Below are 13,332 nucleotides of genomic sequence, written 5' to 3'. Positions count from 1 at the left end.
TTCAATGTGTCACAAGCGCCATCGAGCTCTCAACTCAAAAGCAAAGAGACCCAAGTTATGGTCCCTACCTGGCAACTAGCTTATCATATAATGTCTCAGTTTCCTTCTCTGTGAAATGGGGATAATTCCTACCTGACGTCCCTTCCAGAACAAGACCAGTGAAAGGACTCAGAATATAAGTAAATACAAGGAACTGTTCCTCTGTGGTCTGAAAGTAGTTGAGGGGAAAATGAAAAGCCTGGCAAGTGGCTGAGCCTCAGAGACCAATGGTCTCAAGAATGACAATGAGACAGCTGGCACAGAAGGTCCACCAGCTCTGGATCCGCGGTCACACGGACTTTTACTTCTCTCTGCATGTTAGTGAGGAAGCTTGTTTTCCACGGGGGCTGCCAGGAGGCCAAGGGAATGCAGGGCCTACACGATGGAGCAGCTCTGGGGGACAGAAAATCTTCTATCCCGAGAGAGGCTCCCACAAGTCAAAGTCACCTGAGTGTAACAGACCTTAGAAAGCATCAACCACAGCTGACTGTTCTAACAACCTTACACAGTGGGAATGAGGTGCCCTGCCACATACGTGTGGCATCCAACAGTCTAAAGCCAGGACAAGGCACAGGTGTGAGGGACCCCACAATCCCCACCCACCATCCCTCCCTGGAACGTGTGGGTTGAGGTTCTCTCTTGCCATGGAGAGCCTGAGAGGCCAGCCAGCGTGTGCTTGCAGCTCCCTGAGCCAGGCAGGGCAGTCTCAGGCACTGGAGCCTCGTGATCCTAGCTGACCACCCTGGGCCTCTAATTTCAGCTTCCTTATGTGAAAATGAAGCTAACAGTACCTTTCTTGCCCATTTCCCAGTGCTGTTTGAAAATAAAAACTGACTGTCTGGGAAAACATTCTACAAATTGTAAAATACAAATGAAGACCAAGCCCGGAGTGTAATGTAAGGAGACTGAATTCACCTTCTGTCTAGCAGATTGCAAAAATGGCCATCATTCTTTGCAGCTCTTCCCATCAACAGATGGGGGTTTTGCTCCATTCCTGAACCTGGGCTGGCCCAGCAACTTGCTTTGGCCAACAGAATGCAGCAGAATTGCCTTTGTGTAAAGCTCCAAGCCAGAGCCTCAAAAGATTTTGTATGCGCCTGTTCTTGCTCTTGCAACCCTACAGCCACGATGGTGACAAGCTTGGACTAACCCGGTGGATGATGAAAAACACAGACCCCCATCATCCCCATCACCCCAACCAGCAGCTACCTATGTGAGTGAGGCCATCCCAGACGTCCAGCCACCTGCTGATGGCAACACGCAGGTGAGTCCAGCCAAAATCAGCTGAGCCTGGCCCACATCAGCAGGACGTCCAGTAACCAGTCAGACTCAAGAGCACTCATAAATGGCTTTGTTTCATGCCACTGAGTTCTTGCAGTGGTTCATTATGTATAATGGCTAACTGGTGCACCTTCTCTCCCAGGGCGAGTTACGGCAGCACGCTCCCTGTTCAGGAGGAACACAGCTGTAGGACTGTGTACTGTGGCTAGGAGAGGCCATGTGGGGATGTGGGGCCTGCTGTTCACATCCCCACAGAGACGTTTCCCTCCTTAATGGCCTTGCTTGCTCTTCTCAAGAGCTGAAGCTTGAAGCCTGCCCCCTGCATTTTACTGGTGGCACACGGCCCACCTTTCTTTCAAAATCTGCCTTGTGGTACCCTAAGGGCTCTTCACGCCCAGAGGTCTACAGCCAGAAAGGACTTGAGAGAGGGAAAACAAATGCTTCATTTAAGAGTCGAGGAACATGAGGCCCAGTGAGGCAGTGACCAAGATCAAATAGCCACACAGAGGCAAGGTCAAGCCTTCAGAGTTCGGGATCTTTTCAGCTTCCTTTAGAGGTTTAAACATTGCCTTGAGTTACATTTCTGCCTTCAGACCCGGTTTCTGGCCTTTAGCCCAGACCTGCGAGCCCCACTCTCTCCAGTGTCCACCTGCCATGAAGAAGCTTGTCTTGTCCTGAGAGGTAGCAAAAGCCAGTGTGAGATGGGGCATTTCCTAGGCTGCATTCACCAAGGCCTGAGTCACAGCTGAGAAGACAACTGGTCATCAAAACTATCCATCCTGGGCTTGAACGAGGCAAACGAGCGGCACTCCCAGGCTTCACCAGGGCCCCAGCCTAACGCGCCAAGAGCTGATGGAAAGGTCCTCCCAAGGATTTTAAGCTGAGCATAAACTTTACTTCTCCCAGTCCAAATGAACATTTTTTACTTTCCAGAGCCCTAAAGCACATTTCTTTTTGGCCAGAGAGTCTCTGAAAACATAATAAAGAGAACAGATGCCCTCCTAAGGGTAGGGCTGGCCAAAACCTGGCTCAGGGCATGCATATAACGCCTCTTTCTGGCCCATATGTGCCGAGTTATTTATTCTAGCCTGGCAGCAACCCACACATCACTCCTTCCCCGAACCACTCTCAGGGAGGGAAACAAATGCTCCGCTAGACCCTCCAAACTGGGAACAGGCCAGGTGCAGGCAGGGCGGACCTTTCTTTAGGTTTAAGAACACCAAGAGGAGGCTCCTCCCTGCTGGGTAAAAATGAAAATATATTTAGACGCTTTAAGCACGCAGAAGCCAGTGGAGGCTCTGCGAACCCAAATCAGGACGCTGGGGAAACGGAGGGGCAGTTGAAGGAGAGACACAGGCTCACCTTTGGTTAGTGACTCTGGGGTCAGGTCAGACATGTCCACTCGGAAGAGCAGGTATTGCTGGGCTTGTATGAGGAGTCCTGGGAAGTCTCTCTCCACTGAAGCAAACTGTTCGATCTTGTTCTTCACAGATGCAAGGACCTGTCAACAACAACATTAATGAGGCTGATGCTTCACAACGAATTCCACCCACAGTTATCAACATATCATTCAGGTAGAGCCCTCCTTGCAGGAACTATTATGATATTAGGCATCTGCTCATTTTTAACTGCCTGGGCGTTCCTGCTAGGACACCCTCAAGACATCAAACTAAATGAAGCTTTGCAGTTTCTCTAGAATAATCTACACAACTAACGTAATAGGACAAGGAAGGTGAGCAAATGATTTAGAACAGAGGGATTTTTGAAAAACAACGAGATAACAAGGAGAAAAAGAGAAGGAGCTCTACTCATTAGCAACCATATAAGCAACAGGTATGGTGGATGTGGCTCAGTTAACGGACCTGATACAGAGAACGGACGCTTGGCTGGAAGACCATGTTGGTGTTGAGCAGAAACGAGCGCAGGAGTGGCTGGGGGTAGCTGGCTAGCTGAGTAATGATCCCAATAAGCAGCAAATTAACATGCAAAGAGTTCTCCAGCATGTTCTCCAGCTTTGACAGGACCACGCTGATGAATGGGCCTGTGGGAAGAACACAAGACATGAGGGCTGGCTGGGCATACAGGACGTCTTTCCCCGACAGCGAGGGGGCCGCGGCTCCCGAATCCCCAGAGGCCCACCAGGTGCAAATCAAATACAGACACGGCAGATACAGCCAGGTCTTCTGCCTCAAAACTGAAACACAAAACAAACCACCTCCACAAAAAGAAAGCAGAAAAATATGCGTAAGAGCTAATATTTTGATTGCATGAGTGCTTTAATACTTTTAAAATTATCATAGACATTGAAAAAAATAGACAACAAATAATTTAATTGTAAAAATGAAAATATACTTTGCCACACTATTTCTGTATTTTTAGGGGCTGCCAATGCTCAAAAACATGACATCATCATCTCGTGGTACTGCGTGCCAGAGGCCTCCATGCGAACATGAGAGGCTATCAAAAGTTTAAGTAACAAAAAATCTCTGTCCTATTAATTAAAGAATACCAAACACACGTGAACTCTGTTTACCAAACAGCAACACTGTAAACAAGATTGTCTATCCCCAGCAATCAGTGTGAGAAAGATTCTGTCTTGTCAAATGTCACAATGTGGAAGAATGAGAAGAAGAGAAAGACAGGGATGAATGAGGCCTGGGCTGCAACCTAGCAGCCCTGGGCAACTCAGCAACCGCATGTTAATTTTCAGATGAGAGAGAGAGAGAGAGAGAGAGAGAGAGAGAGAAGGGCCTGGGTTTGGGGAGATATAGTTTGCTGTATCATAGGTTCCTTAAAAAAGAAAATCCATATGACTACAAAGGCAGTTCATTAAAAACTGAGGCAAAAAGAAGCTTCGACTAATTTGGGTCACTATAAAATTAATATGCTTTATGTTCGAGTTCATTGAAGACAAGGAAAATCAAGAAAATAAATCTGGCATTAATAAAATTACTTGAAGATGTTTTCCATTTTTACCATAAAAGTGGTCCATTAAGCAAAATCAATGAGAATTTTATATTTCCCCCAGTGGAGCTATTGAGGATGCCACTAAACCGTGGAGTGTTTATAACAAAAGCACACAACCCTTGATGAATAAACGTGCCTTATGAAGACTCCACCAACATTAATAGTTTAACAAAAACATACCTCATCACAAGATGCTTCGTTCAAAAGCCTTGGTAGTGTAAGAGAGTAAAACCCTTTGCAAGAAAACACAAGCTATCTGTGAGAAACGGAACACCAACCCTTTAGCCATGCAGGCAAATAACAGGGTAGCGGCAGTATTCCCCTAGGAACACAGGGGATGTCTCTAAACGACCTCAAAACACAGAAAAGGCATCATCTCCTCCTGCGTCGAGCTTAGCCTCAACTTCCCCATCCTTGGGATGGCAGGCAGGGCTCCTCAGTCACTTTCCATAACCCAGGAGGTCAATGAACTCTTCAAACAGAGAGTCTTTGCAGAGCCCTTGCTTACTAAACAAAACGGGGAGAGTTTGCCAAACACATTCAGAAACTCTGGGTTGGAACCCTAGTTTGAAAAGCAGCTTGATGGTGTTCCCATCAAGAACCCCAGAAATGTCACTGATGACTCTTCTTAAGGCATCACAACACAATTCTAGCTTTTGAGCTATATCTACAAGGAGAAGGCTGCCGTCCTCACCCTCCTCAAGTCCAGACCCAGTCTTTCCCCGTCCCCTCTCGCCCTTTCTCCTGCCGTCCCGGGCTCAGCATCTGTTTCCTTCCAGAGGGAACAAAGATAGGTGAACTAAGTCATATTTAGGTGTGCAGAGTCTTCTGTAAAACATACGTCCTAATGTGAGCCCTCAAACTCCCCCTGATCCCAGACTGCAGTTGGCCTCATCCAGCCATCTGCATCAAACATGAAAGCCGCTAACCACGCAGTGACCACGGGAGACCATCCACAATCCATCACTACCACAAGGGAGGAAAAAACAAAAAAAACCCAGCTTGAACCCAGGCCCTGTGGAGAGTGTCATCATCGTCTCACTTGAGCAACAGAATATTAGGCCAAGGCCAGCAGACTGTCATTATAATCCACTACTGACATTACTTATAACTTCTTAGGCATGTGCATTAAGAAACACATATTAAACCCTTTCAAATTTATGTTTTATTCTTAGTTGATTTCTAGCACTTACAAAAAAACTGCTTAGCAAAAAGCAGTTGCTAGGGGAAACTGGTAAGGAGCTGAAGTCAGAAAACTCAGCTACAATTCAGAAAGCCACCAGTGTATATGGGGAATGCAGGGCGTATTTTCCCCCCTTTTCTAGGAGGATAGATAAACTCCCCACTTATAAAATATTTCATTTGTCAGAACAACTAAGACCATCTCCACCACCCCTCCCTGTCATTCTCTTCTCTCCCCTCAAGGAACCTCTCCCTGCCTCAAATCCACATACCCGCCTCCTGTATTTCCTGACTCCAAGAATGGAGCTGCCATCAATTCTGTGCCTCGGCTCTGCCAATTCCACCTTGGACAGACCTCCTGAGTGTGGACCTTCCTTCACCTCTACTGCCTGAGGTCAGAGTCTCATCATTTCTTGTCTGGACTCCAGCAACAGTTTTGCTATTTTAACAGAGATTAAAATGATTTAAAATTTTTTTTCTTCAAACAGCGTAGGAGTGTAGGAGTATAAAATGAAGAACAGGCCACCCCCTGGAGGCAATCCCTGTTAACAGATTTGAGTATATTCTTCCAGTAATGTTTTATGTGTGTAAAGAAAAAAAAAATTGAATTATTATTAAAAACATTTATTAATCACTTCTTATGTGCCAGGCAGTGTTCTAAGCACTTCTCATGTATCAACTTAAATATTCACCACAACCCTGGGAAGTATGTTTATTATTTATCTCCATTTAAAGATGAGGCAGAATGCTAAGTGCACACAGCTGGTAAGGAAAGAGTCACAATTTTAATTCAAACTATGTGTTTCCAGTGCCTGTACGCTACCTCCCAGGGGTGTGTGGGTGTGGGTGTATGTGGGTGTGTGGGGGTGTGTATGTGTGTCTATCTCCTGGTATTTTTTTTTAAACAAATGACAAAAAGACAACATTCTGTACACACTGTTCTGCACCTGGCTTTTCCACTTAGTATTTCCTGGAGCCTGTCCGATCTCAGCACATCCAGAGCTGTCTCATTCATCAGAGGGCCTCAACATACTGGACTGCCGTGCATGTTGCATTAGTAAAGCAGTCTTCTACTGGTGAACACTTGGGTTGTTTCCAGTCTTTTCTATTATAAACAATGTTGTAATGAACATCTTTGTAAATACATCTGGACACCTAAGCATGAATACAGCTGTGAAAACATTCCTGGAAACAGAATTACTGGATCAAAGCTTTAGTGCATTCTGAATTCTGGTATGACAAGAGCCTCTTACTAAATCTGCCTGCCACCTCTCCCCACTCCAGTGCTGTCTCCACACCACTCCAAGGCTAGCTGTTTCACACACGCATCCAGTCACATCACTGCCCAACTTCAACACTTTTGGGCTTGTCTTCAGTGCCAGGAGCACAAGGTTCCCATTCCTCAGCGTGGCCCAAAGGCGCCCCACAAGCTGGCATCAACCAAGCTTTCTAGCATCCTCTCTCACCTCTCTGCCTCCCACCACCCACTCTTGGTCATACCCCCATGCACTGTCAGGCTCCTCTGTCTTCTCCTGCTGTCTCCTCTGCCTGGACTATTGTTCCCACCCACTTTTACCTGTAGCTTCAGTACACCATTCCAGTCCCTCCTCCATGAAGCCTTCCCCACGCCCTCCACTGGGCTCCCACAGGACTTGGCATACAATGACTAATACACATTTCTCACTGAGAGCACAGTTCTTTGTTGATGTCTTCTCTGAAAGTCTGCGAATTCCTTCATTTTTGTGTCCTTAGGACCTAGCATAGAACCTGCCAAATATTAGACGATCAATAAAAGATTGCTGGATGCACAAATGAAATTAATTACACAAATGGAATGCTTTGACTTTGCTGAGAAGCAAATTCATTTCAGTGGAAATCAACATTCCTCGCTGAGATGGAAGTTAAGCCTAATGCTACAGAACACACTCAGAGGTTTGGAAATGATGAAGTTCACATACGTGGAATTAGAAAAGATGTTTCCTGAAGTTGTGCACAAGTTTCAAAGGAGGAAAAAGGCAAGGTTTTAGTTAAAATTTACCTATATGTATCCAAAAACTCACGTTTTGTTGGTTCTCAGATTTATCCTCTGCAAAATATTGTTGTTATTTAATAAGGTGTTATATTAGCTTTTTTTTTTTTTTTGCCGTAAGCTATACTTTGTTTCCTGTTGAGGAAACATATTTCCCAGAGATGAAGCTCCTTTCTAAGATAGCTGGCATTCTACAGAACAACCTTCATCAGCCACAGGTAGCCCTGGAGGCCTGGAGAACCCTGAAGGATGAAGCTGGGATTTCCTGCTGGGTGAAGGTAAATGGAGGGAGGCCTCAGCAAAACCAGGACGTGTGCTAGGTTACGCCTGCCCCTTTCTCTCCAGCTGGGCTCCCTGCCCCTCCTTCAGCCAGCCAGGGCCGCCCTGCTCCCTCCACCCCCCAACCGTCCCCTTATCAGCTGGGAAATGCAGATTATCTAATCCTTTTTACTTATGATTGACTGACTGATTGAATTTTAATTAAAACCCACTCACACTGAAATCTTATCTCAACTAGAACCTCAAGCCTTTTAATTGTGGAATTAAAAGCTTTCTCCCCCTTTAAATAAATTTTCAGGCATCAGTAAATAGATGGATAAATATTGGAGGAGGGTGGGAAGCTCCCTGAAAACCATTAGGCCCACCTGGCTGGACCAGAGGTAACATGATTTGATCTACTTTGGGTGACCCAAGGAGGTGGGAGCATGGTCTCTCCTCACCAAGTGCTCCCTGCTTGCCAGGGAAGGGCACCCAGGTGGGCTTAATGGGATTAATAACAATAATAATGGCCTGTAATAACAATAATACTGACTCTGCGCACACACACACACATTCAGTCCTCACAGGGGCAAACAGAGAGTCAGGGACACTAAGGCCACATGGCTAGAAGCGCTAGAGCCAGGACTCCCCCACAGGCCTGGCTCCAAGGCCACTGTGTCCCTCTGTGATGCTAGCTCCTTCAGCATCACATCCAAGGGTCCCACTCCAGTTGGGTCCACTCCTGAGCTTGATGAACCCTCTGTGTCAGTTCCCTCCATACCACGATTCGCAGATTCAGATTTTACTGGCTAATATTTAATGTTTCCAATCATAATTCCTCACCCCAATCCACTTACCTGATGTCCTATCCTGTCCCTTTGCCTCTTACGTGGTTTCTGCCTGTTGCTGGTGGCGTATCCCTGGAACACGCCTATTCTTTAGCAGAGTCATGAGTTTACGCGAGTCTACTCTACTTATTTTGGATGGAGTTTTGTGATTATCCGAAAAGAGCTCCCAGGCAGAGGCACAACAAACCCCAGTGGCCTCTGATGTGCACACAGCTACACTGATCCAGCAAGTATTCTGAGCACCTGCCATGGGCTCTGTCCACTGTGCAGGTGCTGCGGATAGAGCACAGCACAAGTCAACAGCCACAGAACATGCCTTCCACCGGGGACGCCATAATCGTTTTTAAATACACATAAAAATAAATGCTAGGGAGGGAAATAAATTAGACTAAAGGAAATGAGGCTATTAAATAATGAGACTGGATTTCCTGTATGGTCGAATCAGTTCTATTACTTTATCACAGGCATATCAAGGGAAGTTATGAAACAGTAAAATTTAACCTCTAAGTTGCTGGGGGGGGAAAACAAGACAATCACTGCAAGAAAGACAAAATAAAATAAAAATGAAACCAGCTCTCTTCGCTCTTTACAGCAACACCTCATCCCTCTGTTAGGTAACTTAACAATGCTCCTTACCTCCATCTACCTCACTTTCCTGGTGCAGTAAGTACAAGTACTTTCAAAGGCAGAAATCACAAAGCAATGAAAGACCGTCACCTGTGAACGGGGTGCTGTGAGTCCTCACGGGATGGTGACTGGCAAAGGCAGTCTCCTCTCTCACCCCAAACAGGGACAGCACAGGCTCTGGGGCAGGAGTTTCCGCTATAAAAGAGTCAAAGTCGTCGTCCTCCTCTTCTAGTTCCTTTTTCCCCTCCTCCTCTTCCTCCCCGTTTCCTTCTTTGCTCTCGTCTTCCATCCCCTCCTTCTCTTTTGTGAGAAGCAAAGGATCAGGTGAGGAGAAATTCTGTTCTGTCAAGCCCTTGGTGCCAGAATCCAGGTCTTTAATGATTTGGTCACACTGGGCAATGAAATCTTCCCCCTCCGGGTTAAGAACTGTCAGGTTTGAATTATGCTCTGCCTCAGAGACAGGGGGTGCTAACTCTGAGTCTGGTTCTGGGGCGACTTCAGGCTCATTCTCTTGTTTTGGTTCCGTGGACACATTTTGAAACAGGTCTGAATTGTCCCTACTAGGTTCCTCCTCTGAATCTGTTTGTGGCTGAGGGCTGGGCAGAGGGCCGTTGTTCATGGGGGGACGCTGAACCTCGGACTGGGCTTGACTTGCAGTTTCCTCCTGTGAATTCCCAGTGTCCTCAGAGTCCTTCTCAGCACACAACCTGTACACCATCACGTCGTCCTGAAAGTCGGATTCTTCAATGTAGGACCCTTTGAAGAGCAGGATGGCATTCTTCTTCATCTCCTGGATGTGTTTAGGGGGATCAATTGGTGCCGGCGGGTCTGAATTCTCCAGATTGTCGTAAGGCCCAGGGGAACCCACACCTGCCCCTGGGGAGATTCCAGTGTCGTAGCTGTCATCCCACTCCAGCTCCGTCTGGCCCTTCTCCTTTGCTGGAGCCAGCTGAGACCCTGTCTTCCTGGGGAGTTGCTGCGGGAGCCTGAACACAGGCTGGGCAGAGTTGGTAGCGCTCTCCTCTGTCAGACTCCGGAGCAATGTCTCAGGATGGGGGGAGTCTCCGTCATATAGGGCGGACCAGACACGACAGTCCCTCATGCAGCGCAGGATGTTGGTGTGGGCCTCCCAGAGGTACTGCAGGTAGCTGATGTCCAGGGCTTTGCCATACTCCACGATGCAGGCCGACGGAGAGAACGCCTCTGGGAGTGGCTGCTCCATGGGCCCTGTCACAGGAGGCAGAGACAAGTCTGAATGACAGAATGAGGCTCTTTCTTACACTGTAGAGAGGGTGGGGACCAGCGTAGTGGACAGAGATGTGACTCACTCAGGCTGCTAAGACTTTATCTTGCCAGCTAACTGGTTCTAATAATTTCTGATTAAATAACTTCTGAATAATAAAAAGTGGTTAGATTTTTAAGAAGGAAAGAACAGAAACTCTACCCTCATAAAATATATAGAACCAGTATGGCCAGTCAGATACTGGCTATATTCAACATAAAACTCTTATTTGGTATCAGTCGTTAGAGAAATAAGAGCTAATAACATCAACCCCTCACGTTGTTGAGAGGATTAAATTAGGTAATATATCAAATATAGTACCTACCACAGGGTAAGTCATAATTAAAAAGATTTTTACATTGACTATAAAGTGGAAAGTCTGTAATCCATGAATTTGGGAAACAGATTTTCTCTAGAAAATCCTGGGTTTGTAGAAAAGCCTGTTAATTCATTCTGCCTTCCTGGGAACTACTGGGATGTTGACATGTACCAAATGGTCTCTTATGATAAAGTCATGTTCACTACCAAAACAATCCTCTTAACTGCTTCCTCTGTTATCACATGATGCTCTGCCTTTGATGTGAAAAGTTCTCAAACGGATAACTGAAACAGCTGTGAAAATGTCTGCATTTACGCTTACATTTTCCTTCAGGAAAATAGAAGGACTCAGACAAGGAAAAATACTCTACCATTTCTTAAACTCCATCTACTATGTGGCAGGTGCTTTATCAGTGCTATCTAAGTCAAGCCCCACAATAACCCTACATGGCAGATATTATTTTCTCCATTTACAGATGAAGAAATTGAGGCTCAGAGACAAAAGATCACCCAACTGGTCAGTGGCAGAGCCACAACTCAAGCACAGGCTGTCCCCCGTCAACCCCATTCTTATCAGGTTCAATGCCACAACTTTGCAAGCTTCTTGTCTCTTCAATATTTAAATCTCTACCAGATTGGGCCAGAGTTGAACCTTTAAGAATACACATTTTCAGGTCATTAGGGTAGACATAATCTGTTTTTTACAGCTCTACTATTAAAAGGTTAATGTTTACCTCTTATCCACTTTAAATAAGAAGACATCAAAAACAACTACTAGCCATATTTATTTAGCACTTACTATGCCAGGTTGTCCTCTAAGATCTTTACATGTCCTAGGTCACATATCCTTGGAACAACCTTTGAGGTAGGTACTATTTCACAGATGAGGAAAGAAGTTTAGAATGGTTAAGTAATTTGCCCAAGAAAGTAGCAGAGCTGAGATTCAGACTCCTAGCTCTAACCACTGCACAATAATTACATTATCTATCCACCCACCTACCTACCTATGTAACCATCCATCAGGCCACTTATCCGCTGTAAGGCAGCCCCAAAAGTAGGACAGTAGAAAGAACATGGAATTTGGAATCAGGGGACCTACCAGCTGTGTAACCTTGAGCAAGTCACTTCCTCTCTCTGAGTTTGTTTCTTCATCTGCAAAATGGGAATACTACTTTCTTCAAAGGATTAAATGTGATAACAGAATAAGAATGTGGCAAGTTGCAGGCACTCAACAATTGTATGTTTAACTTGAATGTTGAATTCTGCAGCAAGGTCAGTCACAGAATCGTTCTTGAAACAACTTTTTCAGTAAATAAAAAAGACATGAATTTTCAAATATGTCTTAAAAAATAACTATTTGGGGGGCTGGCCCCGTGGCCGAGTGGTTAAGTTCACACGCTCCGCTGTAGGCGGCCCAGTGTTTCGTTGGTTCGAATCCTGGGAGCGGACATGGCACTGCTCATCAAACCACGCGGAGGCGCATCCCACATGCCACAACTAGAAGGACCCACAACAAAGAATATACAACTATGTACTGGGGGCCTTTGGGGAGAAAAAGGAAAAAAAAAAAATTAAAAATAAATAAATAAAAAATAAAAAAAATAACTATTGGGTAGGAAATATAAGATATCCATACTAGTTTACCTAACAGGAAAATATATTTAAAATACTTGTTATACTGCCACATAACTTATTAATTTCTATGGTACACTGTATCTTTATTTAAAGACCAAGAATCAGTAAGAGAACTTTAATTTCTAAAAATTACATTTATACCAAATGAGCTGATATTCTCTTAGTCGAGTAGCCTGGCTCTTAGAGAAAATATATTTTCTCTAAGAGGACTGTAGCTGGGTAGACAGAATGCCATTGTTTGGGGGGATAGCAGAATACAAATTGCAAACACCTGGGTCAACACCAGGACTGGACCATTTCCTAATGGTCCCAGGACAAGCAGAATCTTCCTGAACTGAAACAATCTTCTGACCACCACAGATACACAAATGCCCCCTTGCTTTAGCTGCCTGCCAGAAGGCCAAGGATGACATGAATGGCCATTTAAATTTTACTTATACAAGATCAAGTGCAGCTGGCAAACAGCACATGAGTACTATAACCCCTGTAAAAACAGACTGCTTATGAAAAACCCCTCATTCAATCAAATGAATCAGATACTGTCACCATATCACAAATTTCAAGTTTTATAATGATATGTTATTGGCAAACAAACATCCATAAATGGGTCATTTTGGAAATTAAAATAAGGGCTAATTCTATCTTAGCTACAGCTATCTCTACATGCCCAGCCCCATTTTGTTTAAAAAGACATGCCGGTTCACGTTTTCACATTTGGCCTCTCAGGATGCCACTATATAGCCTAGTTAAAATAAAGGTCTGGGAATACTGACTAGGTGCCAGCTGGGCACTTCAATCAACACTGATTACAAGGTGTCCATAACTCCTTACAAAGCACAAAAAGACCCCCAACTAGTCATTCATAA

The 13,332-nt window shown here is 45.2% G+C and overlaps 1 protein-coding gene across 9 annotated transcripts in view; it reads right to left on the bottom strand.

Moving 5' to 3' along the window:
* Positions 1–13,332, bottom strand: part of FHIP1A (FHF complex subunit HOOK interacting protein 1A) — a 222,239-nt gene that overhangs the window by 10,132 nt on the left and 198,775 nt on the right. For 7 of the 9 annotated variants that reach the window (XM_070504906.1, XM_044767109.2, XM_044767112.2 and 4 more), the window contains 3 exons: positions 9,322–10,458; positions 3,183–3,361; positions 2,683–2,821 (listed from right to left, as the gene is read on the bottom strand). In XM_070504906.1, coding sequence (XP_070361007.1) covers positions 2,683–2,821; positions 3,183–3,361; positions 9,322–10,458 — 1,455 coding nt within the window. Of the gene's footprint in view, positions 1–2,682; positions 2,822–3,182; positions 3,362–5,741; positions 5,909–6,416; positions 6,575–9,321; positions 10,459–13,332 lie in introns of those variants that run through there. The other 2 variants (XR_011501961.1, XR_006525554.2) reach the window with 2 other exon arrangements.

This window comes from Equus asinus, chromosome 3, assembly GCF_041296235.1.
Source record: "Equus asinus isolate D_3611 breed Donkey chromosome 3, EquAss-T2T_v2, whole genome shotgun sequence".
Taxonomy (NCBI): domain Eukaryota; kingdom Metazoa; phylum Chordata; class Mammalia; order Perissodactyla; family Equidae; genus Equus; species Equus asinus.
Note: the sequence above shows the minus strand (reverse complement) of the source record. Positions and strands in the feature narration are given on the sequence as shown.